Source organism: Scophthalmus maximus, chromosome 13, assembly GCF_022379125.1.
Source record: "Scophthalmus maximus strain ysfricsl-2021 chromosome 13, ASM2237912v1, whole genome shotgun sequence".
NCBI lineage: Eukaryota > Metazoa > Chordata > Actinopteri > Pleuronectiformes > Scophthalmidae > Scophthalmus > Scophthalmus maximus.
In genome coordinates, this window is record NC_061527.1 from 16,551,889 (window position 1) to 16,578,578 (window position 26,690).

General features: G+C 40.8%; 1 protein-coding gene across 1 annotated transcript in view; it reads left to right on the top strand.

Annotated features, from left to right (window-relative positions):
* Positions 1 to 26,690, top strand: part of polrmt (polymerase (RNA) mitochondrial (DNA directed)) — a 40,017-nt gene that overhangs the window by 11,640 nt on the left and 1,687 nt on the right. The window contains exons 7-20 of the mRNA XM_035648065.2: positions 141 to 308; positions 726 to 896; positions 1,497 to 1,736; positions 3,231 to 4,016; positions 4,234 to 4,356; positions 5,776 to 5,898; positions 7,163 to 7,342; positions 8,636 to 8,722; positions 10,688 to 10,801; positions 19,703 to 19,755; positions 21,961 to 22,059; positions 22,386 to 22,458; positions 23,554 to 23,645; positions 25,524 to 25,597. Coding sequence (XP_035503958.2) covers positions 141 to 308; positions 726 to 896; positions 1,497 to 1,736; positions 3,231 to 4,016; positions 4,234 to 4,356; positions 5,776 to 5,898; positions 7,163 to 7,342; positions 8,636 to 8,722; positions 10,688 to 10,801; positions 19,703 to 19,755; positions 21,961 to 22,059; positions 22,386 to 22,458; positions 23,554 to 23,645; positions 25,524 to 25,597 — 2,383 coding nt within the window. The remainder of the gene's footprint in view (positions 1 to 140; positions 309 to 725; positions 897 to 1,496; positions 1,737 to 3,230; positions 4,017 to 4,233; positions 4,357 to 5,775; positions 5,899 to 7,162; positions 7,343 to 8,635; positions 8,723 to 10,687; positions 10,802 to 19,702; positions 19,756 to 21,960; positions 22,060 to 22,385; positions 22,459 to 23,553; positions 23,646 to 25,523; positions 25,598 to 26,690) is intronic.

Consider the following 26,690-nt stretch of genomic DNA (forward strand, 5'->3'; position numbering starts at 1 on the left):
CTTTCCACTTGGATCATGCCGTATTTATCATACAAGGATTTCTGCACGGCTGGTCATTTGATTTGACACCTTCGTTAAGAGTTTCCTGCTGTCACTCACTGTCATGCGATGGATGACTTACACATGTGTTGTGCTTTCAGAGGAAGCTGCTGACAGAGAAGAGGATTCAGTGGCAGAAGATCCTCCTTCAGGCCCTGTGTGAGCACAAGATGACCTTGGCGAACACCAACACCAAGGACTACAGGGTTAACCTTTATCCCTACCTTTGTCTGCTGGAGGATAGGGAGTATGTTGACATCATGATACAGGTAATACATAACATCTAACCAAGCCTACTTGATGAAACGCCAGGAAAAGTCTGTGTTTGAGTCAAAGACATTTGATTGATTGGAACCTTTATTTTACTACAACATAAAAAGAGGACTTTTTGTGATTTTCTTGATTTTGTTGTTGTGTAATGCAACCCGGTCAGGTAAACCACAAAACACAAATCAAGTTAGATGACAGTGACAACACTTAGACTTTATCTTTGCAGCAAATGGGGACCATGATTTTGATCAGATATCTTTGCTTCCCACATAAAAATTCACATGGCATGATACGATTTCTATCTTTGATTTCCCCTCTGATCGAGGGATTTAGTTTTCATAGTCTTAGTCTTAAAGTCTTAAACATCCGTTTGCTGATATTTTCACCTTCTGAACTTTGTCCTGTTTTTTGTCCAGAGCGTTGCCCACATGCCTCCCAGTGGTGAGTCGCTGAAGATTCTAGCCGGAAATCTGGGCAACAGGGTTTTTACCAGGTACTCTGTGCGACAGAAATACCAGAACCAGATGGTGGAGAAGCTGGACAAAATTTACAGCATTTACACCGACCTGCTGGCCAAAGAAACCAAGGTAGGGAAATTACATCATCCTTTTTCAAATTTGTAATGATGCTCCAATTGTCTGTATTTTTGTCTTGTGTAGCATTTTTACCTCATACTTTAAATCCCAATAATTAGTTTTATGGCTCACAGCTGTAGTACAGTGAGTAAATGATGCCTTGGTGTTAACTCCAATAGTTTATACCCATCCAGCTTTTACTTTGAACTGGCTCGTGACAATGAGATCGTAGATAACGATGCTTTCTCCAAATAAATCTTTTTTTTTTAACTACCTACCTACCTACAAACTGCCTTCCTTCCTGAATGTCCTTTCACTTTGGTATCTGGTCAATCGAAAACAATCTTATCAATCTAAATCATTTATTGATAAAACGAGAAAATAAATAGGCAGATTTATTGATAATGAAAGTAATGATTAGTTGCAGATATAATATTTTTTATCAGGGCTTTTACAGTATCCATAATTGCTCTTAAGACAGGAGATCAATTTGATCTATTTTCAGTGCCTGCAGGATACATGTTTAAAATATTGACATGCCACATCCAACCTACAATATTTTGCAAGAAATGAATTATACTCCATTATGTTTTTCATATTGTCTCCCTCTAGGAGTATGACGTCCTTCCCAGGGAGCAGTGGTGTAACCTGGAGATGGAGCACAGTTCAGGACCAAGGCTGCAGGGAGGCGAGACAAGCTGGCCATACATAGTAACTCTGGAGCTGGGCACCTGCATGGTGGACATGATGGTCAAGAACCTCAAAATTAATAGTGACGCCCTAAACTCAGCCCACGACAGGAAGCTCATCCCAATCCTCTACCACATGTACACCTTCCGTAGCACCCGACAGGTACCGTCCGGACGATGCAGATTCTTGCCTAAATAGAATGATTTACACTGGTCCCCTGGATTCTTAGAGGACATCTGGCTAAAACCATTTAAATTTCAGATCTGAGAGAATATGAATACTTTTTACAACCTGGTAACAGGATTCCCCGAACATTAATCCAGACCAAGAATGATCTTTTCATCTGAGATTTATGTGGAAAAAATGGTTAAGGATTAGTCATCGGAATCTCCTGTAAACATTGAGTATTTAAGTATTTGAAAGGATTATATATGGAAAATGAAAAAAAGGTTAATGACCCTCCATCAGTCATATTATATTCCTTGTGACTTTTTGAAAATTACACATAATTAGTCTGATTAAAAGATTGACCAAGTAAGGTTTAAGTATTTGTACAGTTGACATTTTCATTAACAAGGAAAGAAGCATAGCGGTATAGAACTAAAAGATATACCTGAAAACACTTGACCTTCATTTCGACAGGGAGAGTGTCTAACGTGCTATAGCCTGTTACCTTGAAAATTTGAACAGCCTCCTATCCAATGTGAAGCTCCAAAGAGTGTGGATTATAAAACCATTTCATCCCTGCATGAATTGGCAGGGGGAACAGTTGAGTAAGATGAATATGTTCCAGGCTAATCCCTTTTTTAGTGTCCCCTTAATTGGCTTGCTGATTTATTGCCATGGGACCCTGCAGGAAGGTGAGGCAACAGTGTCAGGGAAGAGAGGTAGAAAGCAATTTCACGAAGGGAAATCATTTTGGTCTTGTGTATTTTTCATACTTCTGTCATTTCTCCTGTCTTTCTTTTTCTCTTTGGAGTTTAGCTCATCAGGGGAGCATCATAATGATTTTACAGCACAGCATGACAGTCTGAATCATGCAAGCAATTCTGGGGTGTTTTCTAGTTTTCTGTTTCCTTCATGAGGGTCTTAATGTCCACTTGTACGTGCTCGAAATGTTTTGCATTAAAATTAGGACACTAATCCTCTCACATCAAAAAGCAAAAATTGTATCAGAGGATCAGCATCTAGTTATTCACCTCCTACCCTGCCACTCGCCAGGATTTTCAACAAGTAAACAAAGAAAAGACAAAAAGTTTCACCTGAAAATTTGCAATCTTGAAGCTCCAGTGTGTAAGTGTGTAAAGATTGATGCAGCTGCCTACCTGTGTCTTTTGTTGATGTCAGTGGTATGAACAGAGGAATGACATCTCTGGAGAGTTGTGTGCATATGTACCCAGTACAGAGGTTGTACATTGCTCTTCTTGATTTAAACTGATATGAAACGGATGTCCAGATTTATAGATCATCTACTTGTGTATGTTCATATCCTGAAATTAAACCTGTCACACTTGCCTGATTAACCTCCACCTTAATTTAAAATAAACTGAGCTAATGTAATTGACACTTTTGTCTCTGTTTACAAGAGAGTTTTCTTTTCTGCAGATAATCATTTGAGGTATCTAATTGGATTTCCCCTGATGGTTTTCCCACCAGATCGGCTTCATCAAGCCCCACCCCATCCTGACCCAGATGCAACAAGAAGCCATGGAGACCGAGCTGATCTTTGACTCCTACGTGATGCCCATGCTGTGCCCTCCAGTGCCCTGGACTTCTGTCAAGTTTGGAGCCTACCTGCTGACACCAACTAAGCTGATGCGCACGCTGGTCGGGGCCATTCAACATGAGGTGTTATTGGAGAAATGCCAGAGCCTCCACGCAGTCCTCGACTCTCTCAACCAGCTGGGCAACTGTGCCTGGAGGATCAACAAACCCCTGTTGGATATTATTATCTCCATCTTCAATGATCGGGGTAATGATAAACTAGATATCCCTCCTCCCCTGTCAGAGGCCCCTAAAATAGACCACTTCAACCCCCAAGATCCCACTTATACAGCTTCTGATAAGGCCCAAATGAAAAGAGAGATGATTTCTGCCAAAAAGAAATGCAGTGAGATGCACAGCCTGCGTATGGATGCTCTCTATAAACTCTCCATCGCCAACCACATGCGAGATGAAATTTTCTGGTTCCCTCACAACATGGACTTCAGGGGTCGGACCTACCCCTGTCCTCCATACTTTAATCACCTTGGAAGCGACATGACTCGGGCCATCCTTATATTTGCGGAGGGGAAGCTCCTCGGTCCCAAGGGCCTGGACTGGCTAAAGATCCACTTAGTCAATCTGACAGGGTTAAAGAAGAGGAGCTCACTACAGGAACGACTGGAGTACGCCAACACGATCATGGAGGACATACTGGACTCAGCCGACAACCCTCTGAATGTCAGTAAAGCCCACTGAAGCACACGCACGCACTTCTGAAAGATATACTAAGACCTATTCTGTTTTGTGACTTGCACATTCTTGTCATACTGATATAATAAGTAATCTAAAATGGATATGAGCTGTCAAAGCTTAAAGCAAATAAATAATATATTTGCTTTAATATATTTATATAGGCAAGATAATGGGCTATGTGCTTGTGTTTTGTCTTTCTCAGGGTAAGAAGTGGTGGATGAATGCAGATGAGCCTTGGCAGGCTCTGGCCTGCTGCATGGAGATCGCCAACGCTGTGAGATCTCCTGAATCAACACAGTTCATCTCTAAGTTTCCCGTTCATCAGGTACCATTAAACACTCACAAATAAAATTATTATTTATCTGTTTACAGAGATACATAGCAAGTTGAATGTCCCATCACCTAACAATGTCTCCTTTAATAAGACATTGAATCGAAGACCAAAATGTGAGGGTCAATTCATTATCATGTGATGAAATGGAAATGGACAGATATAAGATGATTAGAAGATATTATTCAGGAATTTACTCTTCTTGCTGTACCTTTGGCCAATTATAGTTCTAATTTATAGCCTCTGAAGATGTGTGCCAGTTTGTCATTTTTAATAGTGCTGTCTCAGAGGGCTCATCAAGGTTAACAAGCCCAGACTTCTCCAGCCACAGGGGGGCCATTTTATGTCATCTGTCATAAACCACCAGCCTTAATCTTAAAGACCAGACCACAGCTTGAGGTCTGACATTTAAGTCCCAGCTTTTTTTCTTCCACAGACCATAGCAACAAACAAATCCTCGATAATACTGTCAGTTTTGTGCAGTCATATGCCTTGAATTCAGTGATTTACACCTTAAACATAATCTCTGGCTTTTATTTGTTAATATTCTTAATTCCTAAGTCCACTACAGTAGACATACTATTAAATTAAAAATAAAAATCTAATACATTTACGTCCAATTGATTTGTGAATGGATGTGTGCTGCTAAATAAGGGAAAGGAAATAATTTAAATAGACAAAAGGAGTCAGTTTTTTGAAAGCTTTTCTTTAAAGTTGCAGAATATAATAGTAACCTCACTGAAAAACACAAACATAATGCATTTTCATACAGCTGTAGCCTCAACATTAGGTGTTTGTCTACACATTAGAAAGGAATGTGATGCCACATTCTTACAGAAAATAAATGTAAAAAGAAAAAATATTCAGGTGGGTAGGAACAGGACCAATTCCGCACTGTAATATTTATTTAAAACCCTACGAAGAAATAACAAAATACAACTGATAATGAAAATAGTGTGAAGTAAAAATGAATCACACTCTCTCCTTTGTCTGATTCTTAAACCAATTCAGATGTTGCTTTGAGTGATGCTCACAGATGGTTTGATTATCTGACATCAAGTGCAAAATGCTCCATGTTGCTCTTGGTTCTGGGACATGGTGATATGTTGTTATGAACTGCGACTAACAGCCTCAACCAAGTTGTTTTCTTCTCATCTGTTGAGCTGATGGGCATGTGTTTCATCTGACCCTTTATCCTCTGTTTCTGTTTTGTCTTTCTTCTCTTCACATTCACTTTGTACTTGTTCCACTTCTACTTTCTTTAAATCACCTGTTCTTTGTCTGGTTCACCTTTAACACTTCTCACTGTGCTGCCCTCTTCCATTCTGACCTCTGTAATTCTTTCTCCCTATTCTCTCTCCTCCTCCACTCCACTGCTTTAATCTCTCCTCCCCTCTCTTCACCTCTGCTCAGGACGGCTCCTGTAATGGTCTCCAGCACTACGCTGCTTTAGGCAGAGATGTGATCGGTGCCACATCAGTCAACCTCATGCCCTGTGACCTGCCCCAGGATGTGTACAGCGGAGTAGCACAGCAGGTCAGCACCAGTGGGCAGTTTTTGGTTTGCAGCGTTTTGTTCCCATTCTTTGAAACGTTGAAAGGGGCAAAAGATAATGGAAGTGTGGTTGATTTCAGTTGCAAGGCACGTTGCACTGCTAAAATTCAGATGACTGACTAGATCCCACAGTGAGTGACAGATATATGAAGTTACTAACTTCAGGTCTTGCTTTTTAAAAGTGCTTAGTTTATCATGCATTTCATCAGAGTGCAGTGAGAGTAGCCAGCCTCCTGCATCCAACGGCTCGAAGAGCAATTGTGTATACAATGTTATCAGAAGTACCCAGCTGCTGTGAACATGCTTTGTTTTTTATGGAGAAACAATTTAAAGTTAATTGTGATCCTGTGACATCTCAATACATTAGGAATCAATGGGCCTCATGTCGTATTCTTCTCCTAAATTTCTCTTACATTCGTTCGTACCCACGTTGGATTCATCAAACGCTTCTATCTTCTGAAACGTGTAAATTACCTTCGTAAATATGATGAAGGCCAACTGTGTGTATTTCAGCCTGGGAACGCAAATTAGCATAATTAACGGCCAAATAAAACCATATAAGGCTACGCTTCCTACTTCGTGTCAGGAAGAGTTCATTCATTAAAATGTAATCAAAGAGTAAAAGGAAGAGCTTTACAATATCGGAGAATGAAGCCCTGCTTTGCGACATCTGGGAATTAAAGTATATTTAGGAGCATGAACAGTAGTAGTGAGTGACAGACTAAGGCAGAGTCATCAAGTCACTTAGTCACCTGTGAGTCGTCACTGAAATAAAGATAAAATGCTTTAATATGAAAAAAAAAACTGCCGAAGTCGCACGGACATGTTTTCTGCTGATGCTGGATTAGTTCACTAATGCAGAAGTAGTGTAGCGGCATGTACTCCACCCCCACTGACACGATTTTTCCAATAGCTGTTGGCAGAAAATAACAAATAAGTAAATAATAAATAAATAAACTGTTTTAATGGTCTATTAATTGGTAAATTAATTTCACACATTTGAAATTTGTTGGTATCACTCTGGGCTTCAAGAGATTTAATACATAAACAATTATTTAGTTAATTTTGAAAAAAATTGGTGGAATAATCAAAACTGAAAATAACCCTTAGTCACAGCCAGATTGAAAATGCATGTGTATTTGAGGATTAGCATTAAAATGTCTTCCGAAGGACATATTTCAATAGGGGCTGTTCATCATTTGCATGAATGTTTTACATTAATTATACATGTGCGTGTATGTCTCAGGTGGAAGAGTTCCGAGCACGGGATGCAGAGACCGGTCTGAAGATTGCCCAGGTCCTGGAGGGATTCATCAGCAGGAAGGTGGTTAAACAGACGGTGATGACTGTGGTGTACGGAGTCACACGATATGGGGGACGCCTGCAGATAGAGAAAAGACTGAAGGAGATTGATGAGTTCCCCAAGGTACGGTTGTGGTGGTTGTGGTGGCTGAGGGAGTCCCCTCGCACAATGTTTTATTTTTAGCGTTGTTTCAGCGTATGACAGACTGACCTCTTAGCAGAGGAACTCCTCTATTTGGGACTCTTGTTACACTTTCCTTTCAGGCTATACATTCTCACAGACACACTGGCCCAGATGGACTTGTAATGAAGTACAAGCTTTTCTCTTCTGAGGTCTTACCCCCCTTTCACATTATTGCCCCATTGTCCGTTGCATCAGCTCGAAGGAACATGGAAGGTTTGCCTAAACAAATTCTTTGAAAGTTTGATCCTAATTTTGCATAGCCAGACCAATCTTTATAGCACCATGAGCACCTGAGAATGGTCTCTCTGAAGCCATTATCATTATGCTATAGTGGAAAAACACTCTGGCTTGTTTTTATTTTGATTAAACCAATCACAACCCTTTGGGTGGCACCTTGCCCAGGATGCAGTGATGAGACCTCTGCAAAATAGTTTAGGTGTGAACATTTGCTCGAGGAGAAGCGATCACTGTCATTTAATTGGCCAATTCTGGCTCTGATGTAATTTTTGTTTCATGTAGCGAAAGCGTTTTTTAAAAACAGTTACTTACTAAACAGTTACAATTTACATATTATCTTATTGCTGTGAATTGAAATATTGTATATCAGGGAGGCCATGCGTGTAATACAGCAATAAGTATAGTATTAGATATCCTCTGCACAGCCACTCTGGATCCATTTTTGGTTAAAAACTATCACACTTTGCGATTGGGTTGGATATAAATGGTCTGATGATGGGCACAGCCAGTCAAATGACACCACGGCAGGAAAATGTAAGCATTTAATCTTGCGGCACTGTAGTGCATATTATCTGTATATAGCTATATAGTTCCTTACAATAATCTCATTGTGTGTATAGATGGGATCAGCATGATCCTACTGTCAGCGTATCTACCCTCTCACAGCCAGTGGATTGTGCTAAATGACTTATGCATAATGCCCCTAATTGTTTAAATAGGGAATTAGTGGGAAGTGTAATTGTGAATGATTGCAGGGGGATGCATGAGGGGGTGAGGCAACTCCTACTGAGGGGGGCCACATATCAGAAATATGAGAAATAAGCCTTTTTTCATTAACATTAGCATTATATGTTAATCCCTACTATATAACGGAGTGAAAAATAAGTATTAAGTATTATAGAGTGTTCTGTGGAATTATCTTAATTTCAAAATTTAGTGGAGAAACAAAAGTGAATACACAATCTTAATGATGTTTATATTTAATTTAATTTACAGGATTCTGTATGGGATGCGTCCCACTACCTGGTACGACTGGTGTTCAGTAGCTTGAAAGAGATGTTTACAGGGACCAGAGAGATTCAGGTGAGTTCATTACAAATGCAAATGCTTACTTGCTGTTACATTATCTACCATATTGTCACCGATTCTTTATTGAACCCCAAAACCCAATTTCCCCCCGTGGATCAAAGGAATATTAAGATTCTGATACACACTCTAACTTGTGTGTTACTGTTACAGTCTTGCATTAAAGGGTTTTACTTTGTCTTTCATTCTGTTGAAAGTTCACCATTTCATTTATGAAACAATAAATGGCTGGTTTTGTCCTTCCATCAACTGCAATTGTTGCTTCCATTAGTCCCATTTTCCTAAATACCTACTAACCGTTGCTAATTGCATAACAGGGATGACATAACAGTAAAAAAATAACAGTAAATAGACATGAAGGCATTAACCAGACATACATTTCTCAATCAAGAAACACGATATGCGGGTATTAAAACGCTTTCTCCTCGGCCACGATAGTGCACCTCTACACCCATTTTGTCAGTACATTGTTTTGTCAGTTTGTTTCTTCAAAGGACTATGTAATTTGATTCTAAATATGTGGAAAATATGTGAGTGAGTGTAAATGAATAACACCATTAACACATTGATAAATAATAAGTTATCCCATACTGAACACATATATATGTGGGTTTGCATGGATCTAATCTAAACTCACATACCACCATACTGACTGAAATAGCAGAACAGAACTGTAATTATAAACATATTTCTTTGTTCCTTCCATGAAACATCTTGTTAATATCTATACGATCACAGACCTCTGTTCCTACAATTTCTCAATACTGACCCATTCCTGCATATAGGATGTTACATAATTTTATATCATGACAAACTTACCTCACTATTAGCCCAACACAGCACCCATTCATCAAACTCTATTAATAGATGTAGGCACTGCATCTGGTAGGAGATTGTACATTACCTCAACGGGCAGTGAGGAGTCTGGTGAGCTAATAGAACCACCACCCACTGCTGGCGCGTGTGGCGGCGGCCCAGTCGCAGATGAAAAATTCTCGTCCCGTCATACCTCAGCGCCAACCTAATGTTCTTGTGCTTTTCGCGTGTTCGTGTTCATGCACCTGCTGCTTTTAAATAGGTCGCATCCTCTTGCATTTCGCAGGGGCGAGCTGTATGAGTACGAGTAAGAGAGAGGAAGCTGATCAGTCGCCGGTGATGTCACCCCTGACCTCCGCTCCCACATTCTCTGTACTTTTCCCATTTATTCTGTCAACACTGCCATTCATTCCATACAAATCAGTCAATGTCCACACTTAACTCTGCCTCTCTGTCTGCGTCTTATCAGTCTGTTGATTGATCTGTCAGTCTCTCCGGCGATCTCTGGAGTTAATCTCTCTCTCCTGTTCCTTTGCTTTCATGCTATCTTCATTTCATTGTGCGTGGGAATATACGGCGGGAGGTGATGATGAATAGAGCAGCTTTGGGCCAGACTGCTACCTTGAGTCAATAAGATGTATTTATCTCTCCTACAGCTCGGTATGAATGTGTTTGGAGGCACATGTGGGACATTAATAGGGCTTCCATTCCTGGGGACAAACTGTGCCAGACGATCTGTAAAAAGCAGTGTTGCATTTGCAATTTTTAGCATAGGCAACAACTCCTCACCTGTTCCTCAGAAAGTTTGCCTCAATCGTTGGCACCTGTTTAAAGAAGCAGCAAACCTGAATTCATCAATCACCTGATGATGCTGTAGAGAAGAAATGTGCTGTACCAAATGCACCATAGTGTCTTTATATTTATATCCTGATATATTTCACTCTTGACCCAATAGAACATAAAACTTAATCAGCCAGCTATCTGAATTTAGCTCAGCGTGTGAAACATAATTGCTTGGTTATCCTCATAAACACAATAGGCAGGTATTGAGACTCAATTGGTGAAGCGCATTGAATGTTTTCTAAGTGGACCCCTCGATCCATTGTGTGCCCTCACCTTATCTCTGCTGACATCCCTCTGTTGCAGGATTGGCTGACGGAGAGCGCCAGGCTCATCTCCAAGTCTGGCTACTCCGTGGAGTGGGTGACACCCCTCGGTTTACCCATCATCCAGCCCTACCATCGCACACGCATCCAAGTGGTGAGTCTGAAACTATAATAAAGCGTACACACACGTCTGTGTGTGGGTTATATCACACGCTTTCACAGATAATAGCAATGTTTTTTAACTAGCACAGTTGCTGTTAGAATTAGCAGCAGTGCTATTAGTCTGATGCACCACACCCACTCTGGGTGACCTTCAGCGACCTTCTGAGTGTTCAGCATAGTTTCTCACACTCTATGATAGACAGCGTGGCCAATTACAGACCTGTCTACATTTTAATGTATTTACAGAAATCAGCCATCTAACCTTGTTGATGTTTATCTTCTTGCATCTTCATCTGTTTGTGCTCCTCCTCTTATCTTTGTTTTAACCTTCACAACATTCTCAATACTCACACAACTGACCTTTTCATAGCACAATATACAAAATACTCATTAATCCCTCTCTTCACCCACTGACAAGTAGTAGAAACGCCTGTGTGTACCAACTTTGTTTAATATGTGTTAGATTAGACACATCTTTTCTGTGAGGCAGTGAGGTGCTTTGGATCATCACTTTAAAGAGAATCATCATTTTCCCTTCATTATATTTCATTGGATTTGATGGAATTTCTGATGAAGCAACTGATGAGTGGCTGCCAGCCGAGTATTTTCACACAATTATAATTACAAGAACAGCCACGCTTTGAATAGCGGTCAGCTGGTGAGAACAAGCTGTTTTCTTCACACGGCACAGCCCACAAATTCAGCTTCACTCACTGTTGTCTGACAATGTGGTAAGAATCAGTGGCACTGCCTTTGTGATTAGACAACATTACTTTACATTTTTTCAGATGATTAACATGACAAGATGCTCTCGCCAGTCATTGGGCCGTCCAACTCAAATATTTCCAGACTAATATCTCAAAGTAAATAGTGAGTTTGAGAGACGTGTTGTGTTCTGGTTTTGGATTTAGTGTACTCACAACCAAGACCCTTTGTTCCTGCCATCAACATTGTTTAGGCTAAACTCAAATAATTCACTGTTCTCTCTCTTCTCTCCTCTTTTCCTCCACTATAGATTTATATATTTTTCTTCTGCTACACCCCAAAAAAAAATCCAACTCTCAGTATTCTCATATGCAGGATACCCAAATTATCATGGAGCCTTAAGTACCGAATGCTTTGCAGTAAGATTTCCCAGCTTGGCTCCCCAGGTCTCGATAGGTTCGATGCAGGAGTGCATCACTGGTGGAGTATTGTGATTGTTGTGAGTGGTCCAACTCTAATGGACCAGAACAACATCACTAGAGCTGTTTGTCACTATGGAGACCATGACAGTAACAGGCCTTAGAGATAACATGTCTGTGTCAGCACCTCTGCAGATAGTGTGTGTGTTTGTGTTTGTGTGTATTTGTGTGTGTGTGTGTGTGTGTGTGTGTGTGTGTGTGTGTGTGTGTGTGTGTGTGTGTGTGTGTGTGTGTGTGTGTGTGTGTGTGTGTGTGTGTGTGTGTGTGTGTGTGTGTGTGTGTGTGTGTGTGTGTGTGTGTGTGTGTGTGTGTGTGTGTGTGTGTGTGCATTCGTGTGCATTCGTGTGCATTCGTGTGCATTTGTGTGTGTGTGTGTGTGTGTGTGTGTGTGTGCATTCGTGTGTGTGTGTATATATGTTTGTGTGCATTCGTGTGTGTTATTATATAAAACCCCTCTGACCTCTGATATCCTTTAGCTCATTTTCTAACTGAAAGACGGAGACAGGCATATAGCATATGATGCCAAGCAGCGGTAGACATCCAGCTCATAGGCTGACCCAGTGAGCTGCCTGCCCAGTTAGTATGACACCAAGCAGAAGGTTAGACTGGAGGGGGGGGGGGGGGGGGGGGGGGGCGTTGACACCTCAAAAGCAGGTGCAAGAGAGCGAGGGTGGCAGATTGTGAATCCCTGAGGGGGCAGCTCACTGTCGATGCAGTAGGGTACGCTCCATTGATTTGATCTGCTTCTTTTAATAAATGCATGAATGAAGAGACGACTTCACAGGAGAATGAGGTCTTAACTTGCGTTTCACTGATAACTTTTTTTCATCCCCTGCAATAATTCTCTAATCCAGTTGCATCACTGAGCAACGAAAATGAAACCAGCTCCGGAAAGGTCACCTTTCCCCTGCATAGCTGGATTAAATTCAATCTCCCAGTCTCCCCTCTGCCTCTTAAATCCAAGGCCACGGTGTTTCTGAGTGTCGTTAGTAATTAGACTCCAGATAGAGTGGGAAGATGAAGTGTGATGCGCAGTCAGAATCAAGAAGTGGAGAGAAAGTAGCTACAGTGGCAGATAGGAGTGTGTATCTCTTGGTTGTTCTTTGTTGGTTGTTCTTAGTGTGCCTGCAGAGATGTGTGCACAGTTCGAACTGTGTAATGGAGTATTTTCCAGGGCTAATGCAAGGTGAGGAAACTAGAGTAGGAAGGAGTAGCCGAATAGTGCATGAACATACATCAGGGAGGATGCCTAACAGGATTTGGAGATACTAATCGGATCAGAGGTCACTCTGGCTCAGAATCCCTGTTTATTTTTTCATGCCCCCTCCCAGGCAAGGTTACAGTGAAATCTCACTCTCGCCGGACGGTGACACATGGGAGACATCAGCTGGATTGGCTGGATTTGTGAAAGTGTGTGATCTAATGTCCTCTGTGTGGATTGTGGAAAGAATCAGATTAATTTAATTAGGGTTTTGCTTTTTTAATTTCCCTGGAAATTAAAGCTCTGTCAATAATATCTTTATTAGTTCAGTACAAAACAGGATAGTATTTTCTTGTGACATAAACCCACCGCAATAGGGCAACATGAACACCCAGGAGTTAATACCTCTTAAATTAAAAGTAAAAAAAACAAACTTACTAATCATGGACAGATAATGAGACCACAGGCTCAGACATGAAAGACCCCCTGAAGACCAGACATTCAGATGAAATAGTGTATGTTCACTTTTGTCACTCATTACGGTTGTTTTGCTTCTCTTTTTGGTCATTCAGGATCTTTTTGCAGTTGTTTGGTATTTCTTTGTTGATTTTGTGTCACTGTATAGATTTTTCTTCTCTTTTTTGTGTCTTTATGTAACTGTCTTACATCTCTTTGTGATCCTTTAGGATGAGTTGCATCTCTTTCTAGTCATTTTTAGGACTGCTCTGTGCAGTCTCATGTTGCTACCCTAGTTAACAAATGACTCTGTCTGGCTTTCTTTTCCCTTGTACAGAAGCAGGATGAAAGCAGACTTGGAGAAAGACTCAGGTCCTTTACTATAATTCTGTGCAATGAGTCTGCTTTTCATTCTTATTCTGGTGAACTACGTATTTCTAAATGCAGACGTGATGCCCTCCATGACTCCTCTTGCCTTGGAACAGAACTAAGCCCTTCTCAGAGGTAGCATGATGTGATGTGGATCTTGCAAAATAATGAATACAGTTTGAAATACAAGGACAGAGAGGTTGAAAAGGGAAACGTTTGGTAGAAAGATGGTCTGGAAATTGTCAGTGGAGCTGTGGCGAGACTCTACGGTGTGTGTGTGACTACGAGGCTCCCACTGGTTCAGGTGAGGTAGAGGAACCAGGTGACCCGGAACAGCAGAGAAAGGAGGTGTATGAAGCGTAGATGAGACCAGTGTTATTAACCACTTTGTGATGAATGGGGATTCCCCTCTTGGCAGCATGGCTCATGTGTGGTGACCGATGGCTTCTGTGTCCATGACCATCTGTAAACTCTCCGGTGATGTAGATTCCCAACAGACTCACAGCGGGGTGAGCCAAGGTCTCATCCATCACAGCCTCGGGGTTTGAGTAAGAGTGTGTACACAGTTCATGCACATATTCATTATAATGAACAGTAGTACAGCGTACGATGGTGACCTCATTTACAGGGTGTCAGTCCATTACTCAAATCAAAGGTAACCTCCATTTCTCACCATTTTTTACACCACATTCGCTCCATCACCGGCATCGAAACCGTTTCGTCAGGACACACATCTGGGATGTTAACAGCGTAATGATGGACAGATCTCCAAACAGTCCACCTAGAGCTATGATGGATGGGATCGCAGCCATGGCAAAAACTAATGGGGTTTCTCCACACTGCGCTTCTATTTTAAAACAATCTCTTGATAATTGTTTGATTCTGTCATTCATCACCCAGCGACCTTCAGGCAATCGACTGGAACTGCCAAACCAAATGGCTAGCTGGCTTTGATATACTTCCATTCATGTGAACACCTGTCACTTTAATCCCACTCTATCAATGCATTATTTTACATGCATGTGGCTAATATTTTCAGAGTGTTAATTTAACAACACGTCTATCATATAGAAATCTGTTGCGGAGAAGTACAGTATACACATTTTCTAGTTAAAGTAGAAGACAAGATGTTGATAAAAATAACATTACCTTAAGGCAGTTGAGAAAACACTGGATAGTCATAAAGATATATATATATATATATATATATATATGTGTTACTTTAGCAGCATGGCTCTCAGGGTGACAGGATCAGTTGATTGGTTGGCTGTTCTAGACTGAATAATCGCAGTATCCACTGGATTGACTGACACAATATTTTGTGCAGACATTGATGTATCCTAATGATGTTGGATGTTGGTGGCCTTCTGACTTCCCCTGTTGTGCAGACATTCATGTTCCCCTCAGGTTAGATGGCGAGGCATTGGATGTCAGTCGATGATGATGCCTCTCACAGCTGGTTTTTCAAACAAACCCTTACCTTTGCTAGTGTCGTGCATTGCTTGCGAAGACAGTAATTCCTCCTTACTATCAAACATGAAGTGGGACACCATATATTACAATTGGCTAGGTGGAAAGTATTTGTTATGTATGTTGTTTAATCGCAGGCCAGACGCCAGAAACTGACACTGGGACAATTTCACTGTTTGGTTCTAGCAGCTCCACAAGAAGATCCCCACACCTGATATAGAGAGACTATCACGACATCCATGATGTTCTTACTAAGATATGGAGATATTAATTCACATGTTAAAGCCTTACATTCAATGAATAGTCATCTGGATAGAATATCTCAAACAAAGTTGCAGTGAGTGACAAAAGTTTTCAGACATAACCTCCGAAAAATGTCCGCAAAATTACGTCCGGACATTTTCCGTAGTTTGCCCCTCTCACATGACGACCACAGCATGAGGTTATCCGAGTCAGACGCAACAGCAGGAAAATCTCCGTAACTTTATGCAGCGTCTGGGTAGAGCAGCAGGAAGCAGGACATGACAATAACTCTGCCGTGAAAAGCAGTGTTTTTGTTTACTGTAATCATAATACCTGGAAAATATCCAGACATCAGTGCTTGTCTGAAAGCAGCTATACTGACACTGGCAATGGGTCAGTGGATCAATTTACAGATAGTGTCACCTGACGTTATTAATGGAGGTCTTAATGCACATCCCACACGAAATGTTTGGTTTGCAGTTTTCCAGGAGGTCATTACAGACCAAGACTGAAGCTGAACGGGTAAAGTTACAACTGCAGAGGCATGTGAATTTCTTCAGAAAGGCACGCTGGCACAGTGGTCATGCTGTGGTCTGTTTGTCAGAGTTGTTTGCAATAAAGATGATGAACACGTTGAAATTGTGGACTGTCAGTGGCAGTATAAAGCCAAGCAACAACTGACATGAGCTGATCCACCTATTCTGCCCTGAACACGACATGTAAAACCCTCAACTCTAACCCCCGAGCCATCATGCTGCACAGCATGAATATATGTGTTTGTTTATTTTGTGTGTTTATGATGTAATTCCATGTATTTAACCCAAGAACAAGCAGCAGAATGCAAATCTGTCCTCATGTGAGCCCTGTGATAATATGAGAAAAAACATGTGCACATTTTTTATTCATTCATATGATCACAGGTAAATGTTCTAAACAGTAATGATTTCTAATGCCTTTTTACAATAAAATCACTGGGAGTACAGATATGCTTAAATATAATTTAATTGAAATAGAAAAAAAAAATCTTTCTGCTTTAAAGCTGCTTTCCATTAGTGAACAAAGACAGAATTCAGGCAGAGGAACAGACTTAGAGGCATGTAGATATGTTCGTATAAGCTGAAAGCGAGGCAAACGCACTAATGCACTGTGCCCCCTTTACAGCTCTCTGCTGCCAGTCTTATCTCTGTCCTGATAGTAGCCTGTCGTTCTCACCCAGGCACGGTTCCAGGGGTCAGTGACAGAATGCCCTGCCGCAGACGCCTCGGCATGGATCACTGGACGGACCCCTCGAGGCTTGCGAGATTAGAGTGCTAAGTCTTCTCTCCGTTAAGAACAACTGTCAGTAATGGCTTGGGTGTTGGGAGAGTGTTGTGTGTATCGCCCCCCAAAAAACACACAGATGGGTCTTAAGAATTTATCCTAGAAGTTATCTTAAGAACTAGCTGAGATTGTGTTATGAATGATGAGGAAATAGTTTGTGTTCAAGAGCGTTATTTGCCACCTCTTTTTGTTCACCTTTCTTCAATCAATGACATCAAATAGAATCGTCAATCACTATGATTGAGTACTACCTACTTTTAAAATCTGCGAATATTTCCTCACGTTCCGTTAGCTGTCTGGTTTTTATTGTCTGTGCGCCGAAAAAAAATGGTGCGGACCGCACCACACAACAATGTGAGTGCATTTTGTAAACATCACTCATTGACACCTTAAGAGACATGCACTGCAACTACGTGGTTTTGGCTGAGTGGTTAGTGCGTCGCAGTTCCTTCTCCCTGGTCGCGGGGTCCCGGCCCGGCCAGAGCAGTTTCCATTTCTTTCCTGTCCATAGTGAAAGTGCGTCAACTTCAACTGACTCATTTCCGGTTCTTGTGTGAATTAATGTGTGTTTAATTTCCTAATGCGATGTAATTCTGTTTTAAACTAAACATCAGTGTGGGACATAGCAGAGAGAGGGATTCACCGGTCTCCAGGTGTCCGTTTTCCAGGAAATCCCCATTTTGTGGAATATTTACAGAAACCAGTAAAGAGATCAAGTCGTGCTGGGTTTGACAAGGTCACTCTGAAGTGTTCACACACTCCTCTCACTGACCCAAAAGCTTCCCTGACAGAGCTGACTGTTTGTTTACCATAGAACACATCACAGTACTCTACCTGACAACCAAAAGCAATACAACACAGCTCACTATAATCTGCTTTCAGCCCGGACCCCTTGGGACTACCAATGCCCTCATGTGTTGCTATAAAGTCATTATAGATAAAACTATTAAACCCTTAAACTTTTTTAAGAAGTAGCCATTAATCAGAACCATTAATCACAATGTGAGATAATGCATCTAATTTAAATCCATTAAAAATGGACTCTACAGGAACAACCACAACTATATCATTTAGTAAAGACAAGTTGAACCTGTAAACCACTGTTACATCTTCTAAGGTTCACGCTGAGTTCCAGTGCCACCGGGCTCCCTGTGGCCACTGACCTACTTAAGCAGCTGGTAACATGGATGAATGATAGAAGGATGGGATATAATTCTTCGGTTTATTAAGCATAATTTGATAATAAATTCCCTTTTCACCGTGGGTTCTGGTCAAGGAGGCTGAGGAGAATCCACTATGAACCATTGTAGAACAGTCATGAAATGGAAATGGTTTGTAATTTTCTTAGATACTACTACTTTTTGGAGGGTAAATGTCCATAAGTGACTCATGTCAGCTGTGGATTTATAGACAGATTTAATAATCTTCTGAATATAAAGTATCAAGAGCAGTCAGATAGTGCAAACCTCTGCAAAGGCTGAGCAACCCCCCACCTACATTCTTTTTTACCCAAAACCTTAATTCCCGTCTGCATCTGACCTACATATTTATTATTATTAATATTATCTATTATTTATTTGTGAGGATTTGATTCAAAATGTCAACTTGTGTTCTAGCTCGCAATGGTAAAGAATCGTTAAAAAAATAATCCTGGTTCTGGATCCCTCCCAAAGTTTTACTCATGAGACCTATCTTTGATAAAACGTTCATGCAAATCTGTCTACAACTTTTTGATTATTCTGCAAACAAAAAAGCAAAAAAAACCAGACGCACCGAACCAATCACACAACCTGCTTGGTGGAGGCGGTGATGAACCAGATTAGTTCAAATTCAAATCATCTGCTGTGTCATTTAAGGCTTCATGAGGAAATAAACTGATTAAACACCTTCAAATATAAGTTTCTTTTACAGTGTTAAAAAAAACATTCCACACTTGCAGTTTAAGTTTAGGAATTCAATTCTTATATTCAGCCCATTGTTTTATTCTGTGTCTTAGCATAGGATATTTTATTGTTCAGCCTTTAGGTTTCATCCTCCTCACTTTCTCGATATCTGATGTTTTGTTTAAAGCATCACACTGCATCAAAATAACACTATTACTGTGTATGTAGTTTTCGCTCTTTTTGTTGTATGAGGTGGTAAAGTGAACATTTCAGCGTTTTGGACTTTGATGTAATCTTCTGCTTCTTTACATGTTATGATTTTTTTTCTCAATTTCATGACTTTTGAATACCCAACAAATAAATAATTGATTTATCAAGAAAATAATTTTTAAAATTATCCAAAAGTGATTTTTAGTTCTTGCAGCCCTAATAGAGTTTTTGTTTCAAGACTTGTGAAACAATGTCATGCTTTTCAGGAGTGAAATATGAAACCATGGCAAACCTTTTTTTTTCATGGCTGCATCATATGAAAAAAATTGTTTGGAAAATATATATCCAGATAAAGGCTGTATCCAGGTATCAAATGTCCTTTTTTTAAATCTAATAAATTTCTGGGTCAGTTACATGAAGGAGCTTCTTTTTATATCAATATTTTCCGACATTTATGTCAGTGGTTTTGTCTGGACCTGACGTTACTGCCTTCACAAGCCTAATGGAAGAGATATTATTGACCCTGTCTTTTCTTCGTCTCTGTTTTGCCTCTACAGCTGAAGAGCACCATGCAACAAATCAACCTCCAGATCAACCATGACTCCAAAGAGTAAGTCCTCCTGTGACTACTTTCTCCTTCCATCTGTTTCTCCACAAACACTGACCCGCAGCAGATGCAATGTTGCCACTCATTTCTCGAGTGGCACCAGCCAGTCTGAACTGGGGATGGTTGGTGAGAGAAAGAATGTTTTAACAGCAGTTTTCTTTTTGTTTCATCAAGTTTTGTAAATGTATCTGCAAACCACTTGATAACTCTCCATTTGGCTCTTAGAGGTGGAGGAAAGCAGAAAGTGGAGCTCTCCTGAGACAATTAGCTTACATCCTCAGGAACTTCAGCAGCACAAAGGATCTGTCTCCAGTGGACGTTTTCACTAATTGCCTTCTCGCACTCTGGTGTAACTTTGCGTTTATCATATATTAGCAAATGCAAGCCGAAAAGTTTAGAAACTTTGAAAGCATAGTTTTTACTCTTCCGGTTTCGGTTGTAAGAAGTTGAACTGAGGTTTTTACAAACAGAAATGAGAAGCTTAGAAATTAGTGAAAAATTATGTCCAATTTGTTATTATGAGTACATGTTTCATTAAAGTTGATGTGTGTGTGTGACAACTCGGCAAAAGTGCAATACAGAATTCCAATAGTGGGTTAAATTGCAGTTATCCAGTTTAGTGTAAGTTTTAAACATTCGCAGATATAATCAGATATATAATGACATTTGCTGTTAAAGAAAGTATCAATGTTTCACAGGCCACATTCTGAGCTACACTTGACACAATCGCCACGTCTGACTTTCTTCAGCTCTTCATACCAGAGAGACACACAAACACACACACACACACACACACACACACACACACACACACACACACAGATGGGATCAGCCAGAATTGCACTTCCTGTGTAATTTAAAAAGTTATTATAAAAAGGCTTGTACATCATTAAAGTATGTATTAAGTAGTGTTAGCAGTTTTTTGCATTTCCCTCTGTGTCTCTCTCATGCATATTATCCAGGCATCTAAGATGTAATGGGAACATTAAAAGCTATAAAAGTTGTACAGTATGTATACTCTCAGGATCTCTTGGGATAGCAGGTGAACCCACATCCTGCTCTTTAGAGAGAACAGTGACACTTCAGCAAGCTCAGCTGTGGTTGCGAATCCTTAGAGTACTGACTGTGTAACTCTCGAGTCTGTCAGGCCTCTGGGAATTAAAAGGTCACATGTATGGTTTGTGTGTGAACTTAGATGTGAGACAAAGGGAATGAAAAAAGAGGGTGACAGTCTTGTTCTCGCGAGCCGAGTGTGCCTGCAGATAAAAATCCAGGTTCCTTGTCTTTGTTCAGCTCAAGAACTAAAAGCACCCGGATAAAAAAAAAAACCATCTAACTTTTCCAACAAACAACACTGAAGGACAGATACCGCGTGTGCGTGTGTGTGTGTGTGTGTGTGCGCACTTTGCTCTCTCCGCTCTGTCTGCATTTCCATTAGAGGAGCGTTCTGCTCTGTGGCAGCCCAGAGGATTTGAATGGCACAGGCTCAGTGTAATGGGAACATGGGGATGCAGATTGGCAGGATGCTTTTTTTCTTCTTCTTCTTACTGCCAGCTCCATCATCAGTAGCAGGAGCACTGCCTTTTTATTACCTTGTAATATTTATTTTTATGTCACGCCTACATTTCTGCAGACTTTCTGATTTGCACGGAAAACAAATACTATTTCACGGTGCAGCCTTTAATAATATTGTTACCAGTGCTATTTCTGTTAGTGTAATTATATTTGATTTGTGGTTATAATAAAAAGTCCACAATGGAAACAGGTCTCTAAACAAGACTTCCCATTAACCCCTGACCCTCAGAAAAAATACCTCTTGTAGTGCTACTATCAGCTCCTTATCTCACTGTATCACCACTTTAGAATCCAATCATATTATTCAATACCCACCGGTTCTGTTTCACGTTGAAAGTCACATTATTGTTGATAAAGATGCTCTGTCAGTTTAATGATGCTAAAGAAATCTTAAAGGAACATAAACTGGTGTTTACTGTAAATGCCGTAACCATTCTGCTTTACTTGTTTCCTCAGGCTGCCCTTGTTTGTTTTGTTAATTCTCTTTTTATCCTTTTATCTTATGATATTTTAATCTATCTTACTGCATTTTATTATTGTATTTTTCTTTGATTTTATTGAATTTGGTCAACTTGCTTTATGAATAAACTTGACTTGAATGTATTTTCTTGTTTTTTGTCTGTCCCTTCACAGGAGGCCAGACACAGTGAAACAGAAGAACGCCTTCCCGCCAAACTTCATCCACTCTCTGGACTCCACACACATGATGCTCACTGCTCTCCACTGCTATAGGTAAATAGCAATTATCTTGAAGCACCTCAAAGAAATCAAGAAATCCAGTCCTTGAGTCTCCTGTTTTTCTATCTAGACTTATTTAAAGGGCGGTTTGTATTATGAGATCTGAGATTGACTCTTCATGTATGCATGACTTCAAATGGCTCAGAGAAAGTAGCCTCTCATCTAAAATGCAATCATATGACATGCTTTGTTACATACAGTAAGGTAATTCCAGAGCGCCAGGCTCTCATGTGTGATAGTTCATGATGGAACCGGGATATATTGTCGTCAAGTCAATGTCTTCTCTTTCTTAAACCTTCTCCCTGTGATTTCACTCCCAGTGCTGGTCTGACATTCGTCTCAGTTCACGACTGTTTCTGGACTCACGCTCTCACTGTGGACAGCATGAACAAGGTACCAAATCACAGTAAAATTACAGTACAACATCTTTTTTTTTACTCCCACTTCCTTCACCATTACTCATGCTTACCACCCCCCCAGCTCTTTCCATCCTATCTGATCAAATGTCATTGAGGGTTTGTATTCTCCTCCTTTTGCTGATTAATTGGAGCTCACGGTGGCACTGCACACGAGAGTCTGTTCTCTCTTCACTTTATTTACGGAGCAGGAGAATGATCGGAACACAGAGCTCATTTTTCGTTTTTTTCCGTTGGATGTTGGCGATAAGAATAATTTCATAGATTACCAGGCGTGTGACTGCAGGTAGCACCATCACACAGAGCCTGTTGTGTTGAATAAATGGCTATCTGTCGCTGCCTGCCGAACGTGGCTTGTCAGCAGGCCCAAGCCGAGACACATCTTAGAATAAAATGGAGTGAATTACCATAAAGCCCCAATTTTCTGCAGATGTAGCATCGGAGCATTGTAACAGTGTTATCTCTTCACTCAATCTCAGCGGAGTTTCAACCAATGAAGCAGTTCCCTCGCAAGTACATTTCTTCTCTCTCACACGCACTCGATGTGTGAATGTACGCCTTCCCCATTACACAGGTCCTTGAACACAGCAGCAGAAGAGGAGCACATGGAGCATGGTCTTATTTTTAATGGCAACTGACCCTCCCTTCATCCTTCATCCATCCACCTTAAGAACTGCACAGTCCTTTTTCAGTTTAAGGAGTTTTTTTTGCTTAATCTGCACAAATCACAAAGGCACTAAGTGGAAAACTTAGTCATACTTATGTAGTCAGAAAGTCCTGGATTTTAATTAGGAACTGGGTGGTTTTGCACAGAATTTGATGTGGAAGAAACACCTGATTTGAGGTTAGACCGCTCACACTGGTTCTATGCCCTTGACTGGTCCTGGCATAGTCCGAGACCTATCCACAGCAGAGCTGAATTCATGTAGTCACGTTTAGCATTATCCCTGTATTAAGACTAGCTGGCGTTATTGTCTGGAGTTCCATGTGTCATATATGTTTATGGGAATCTTGTCTCAAGTTACTCAATACAATCATTACAATCCTCTCTGCCTGTTCCTCCTCCTGTCAGGTCTGTCGGGAGCAGTTTGTGGCCCTGCATAGCCAGCCAATCCTTCAGGAGCTGTCCAACTTCCTGCTACACAAATATTGCGTCCAGCTTTCGTGAGTTTATACACCTGCATGCAGGAACACATTCGACTTCACACATGCACAAGTCTCCAGAGCAACACTGTGATTGTTTATCCATCTGGGATTTTTAATTTTTTTTTTTTATAGCATCTGCTGTTCAGGGACACATAAATATTGTCATACGTGTCTATATTTCAGCAAAATATAATCTAAAAATATTATATAATAGCTACATGTACATATTTGTGACACTGTGTTACCCCCACCAGCAGTCTGTCCCTCTGCTCCTGTCTGAATTGTTATCACACAACAAGCCGGACTTTTCTGGTATTGACAAATGCTATCATACACTATGATTGTACGATTGTGATTCACTCATTTACAAACATGATGAATAAGTCCAAACAGAAGAGGTTAGATTTCAAGACTGTAAAAGTTGTATTAGCATGCCAGAGTTTTTCTTCTACCCTTTGTCTCCGTGTATCTGTATTAAAAACCCCAGGCTGAATTATGCTCAAGATCTGACTGTGGTTTTCTCTCTTTGGGATAATTGGACTCGTTCACTACAGCCTGAACTCCCCAGCAGCCCTCGTCCTCGGTACCATCAGTACCAGGCACTTGTCAAAGTACTGCCTCAGTCGAGACGAATGCCTTATTGTTACGTCTTGAATGTTTGACCTTCACGCTGCAGGATAATGTTTATCCAGAGTTTAACACTAACAGGCTGTTTTCCCATTTGTCTCCTGACGGGGGAAGTTTATTTGAGCTCACCTCAAATCTCAGTTTAAGACACAAGCTGGATTTTGGTCCATTATATAACTTAAACTAGTATCATGTAAACTTACCTGTGTTCAGTAGTTCAACTTTTAAAACATATTAAAAGATTTATTAGTTAGAATGATGATATTGTACTCGTAGCTCTATGGAGAAAGAGAATGTCGCAGACATTTTTAATCAACACATCGGGGCACGTAATTAAAACATGTCTGGAGGGTCATTTAATATAATCATGATTTAATCCTCTGCCTATAAGTAAATTAAAACAAACGTATTAGGTCTGACATTTAGATATACAGCATTCGGAAAAAATTGATCTATTTCTATTATATACTGTTGTTTTTTGTTAGAACATTCTTCTTTATCCTTAATCACCACAGTGGCTGAAATGGTAAAAGTTAAAACTATCAATAAATGTTAGTGGACGACTAACTGCCTAACTTAGTAGTACTAGTAGTAGTACAGAGTACATCGTGCATTCACATGGGACTAACTATGACCGTTAAAAGGTTATAATGTCATTTTTGAGTGAACCAACCTCGTCCTCACGTAATCAGGTGCCACCTCAAGCACGTCATACGTTTAGTACTAATCATTTATTCGTAAAGGCTTGTTCAAAACTAATTACTACGGTGGCCCTGAGAGCCCTATCCACTGAAACTATTAATTTGTCAACACATGCACTGCAAATACTCACAACACGACCAAGGGCAGACACTTGCTGCAAGGACAACACAAAAACTTTTTCCCCTCGTTCATCACTTTTTTGTGTCCCCTGGAAAAACACTTTTCTCATCTGTGCTACTTGCAGCATGTTTCTGTATTTGGTTGTGTCATGTGTATTTGCAGAGTGTCGAGCTCTCGGGGCAACTGTAAATTAAACTCGTGGGGACCCACTGATCTGAAAAACAGCTCAACACAACTCACACCCTCTTAATGTGACATCCAGGTGTGAACTAGCTAGTGAAGCTGAAATACCATGGGGCCACCAGTCAGCAGAAGTGATGGAGCCACTTGGATGAGGGCTAAAAAAGTCATTTGAGAGTCCAGTTCTCTTCCAGACTACTTCTGTAAACACACAACTTCGGAGAGTTGCTAAACTTTTAATTTTCCATTCTCCCCCCTCTGTGGCAGGACTGAGGCCAAGAACATAAAGTACCAGGAGTACAGGAGGCTGATGCTGATGCTGGCCAAAGTGCCTCAGACAGGTCAGTTTGTGCACAACAACCGTCTGACTCCCAAACACCTGGGGCCTGTGCTGCAGTGCACAGCACGTGGATATGTTTTTGTTATGAGACTTAACTGAACAGTCCTGCACCAAGGAGCTGCTTATCAACTGACTCAGTTAACCCCTGGTTGGACTACAAGCGCGTTTGTGTACTAATTACACGCAACATGGTTAGAGACATGAGAAGCACGGGTATGAGAAGAAACATTGAAACCTGCAGGTCTATCTGGTCATAGCAATGTGCTAACGTGGCGTTTAACAAAGTGACATGTGAACCAAAAACTTGAAAAGAATTTTTTTCCCCCTAATTTTTAAAGTCAGGCTGAGGATATGTTGCAACTAAGCTCAGGAATTATCATTATTATTATTATTATTAGGTTTATTACCGAGTATGAGCATACCATTACGAATGTGTCAATGAGAAAAAAAGTGCCAATTTCACTGACATCAGTGCTTTTGTTACTTTTGGCTGAGGAACAGACATGAATTGTCGCGGCCTGTCATCTGTGGTTGTCTGTGTAGCTGCCTGCGTTGCTGATGGAAACTTAAAACAGCGTTGAGTTGTGTTTTATGTTTGACTGTGTGGCCACTGGCAGGTCAAGACTCCTGCATTTCCCTCTGATGCCACTGCAAGTGTCTGTCTATTTTCTCTCTCTCTCTCTCTCTCTCTCTCTCTCTCTCTCTCTCTCTCTCTCTCTCTCTCCGTCAGGTGGATGGAAGCTTTGTCGTTACGTAAACCCCCCCGCCACTCCATAAACTGTCAGCTTGGCACTGACAGCTGGTTGTATAAATTGATTACTGTTAATTGTCCCCCTCCTCTGCATAATCAGCTTATGTGGCCGAGATCAGTCATGTGTGTGCGCGTGTGTGCGCGTGTGTGTGTGTGCGTGCGTGTATCCAGGCTTCAATCCATTATAATCTTCATTAAATGAAGGATCCTGAACTCATTGTTACAGTGAACCAGGTGTTGTTGTGTAATCCAGCAGGTGAATCGGGTGCATGTATGAGCTGAGGGGAAAAGGCCGCAGACGACATTGAATAACGTCACTGATGTAACTGTCCTGTGACGACAC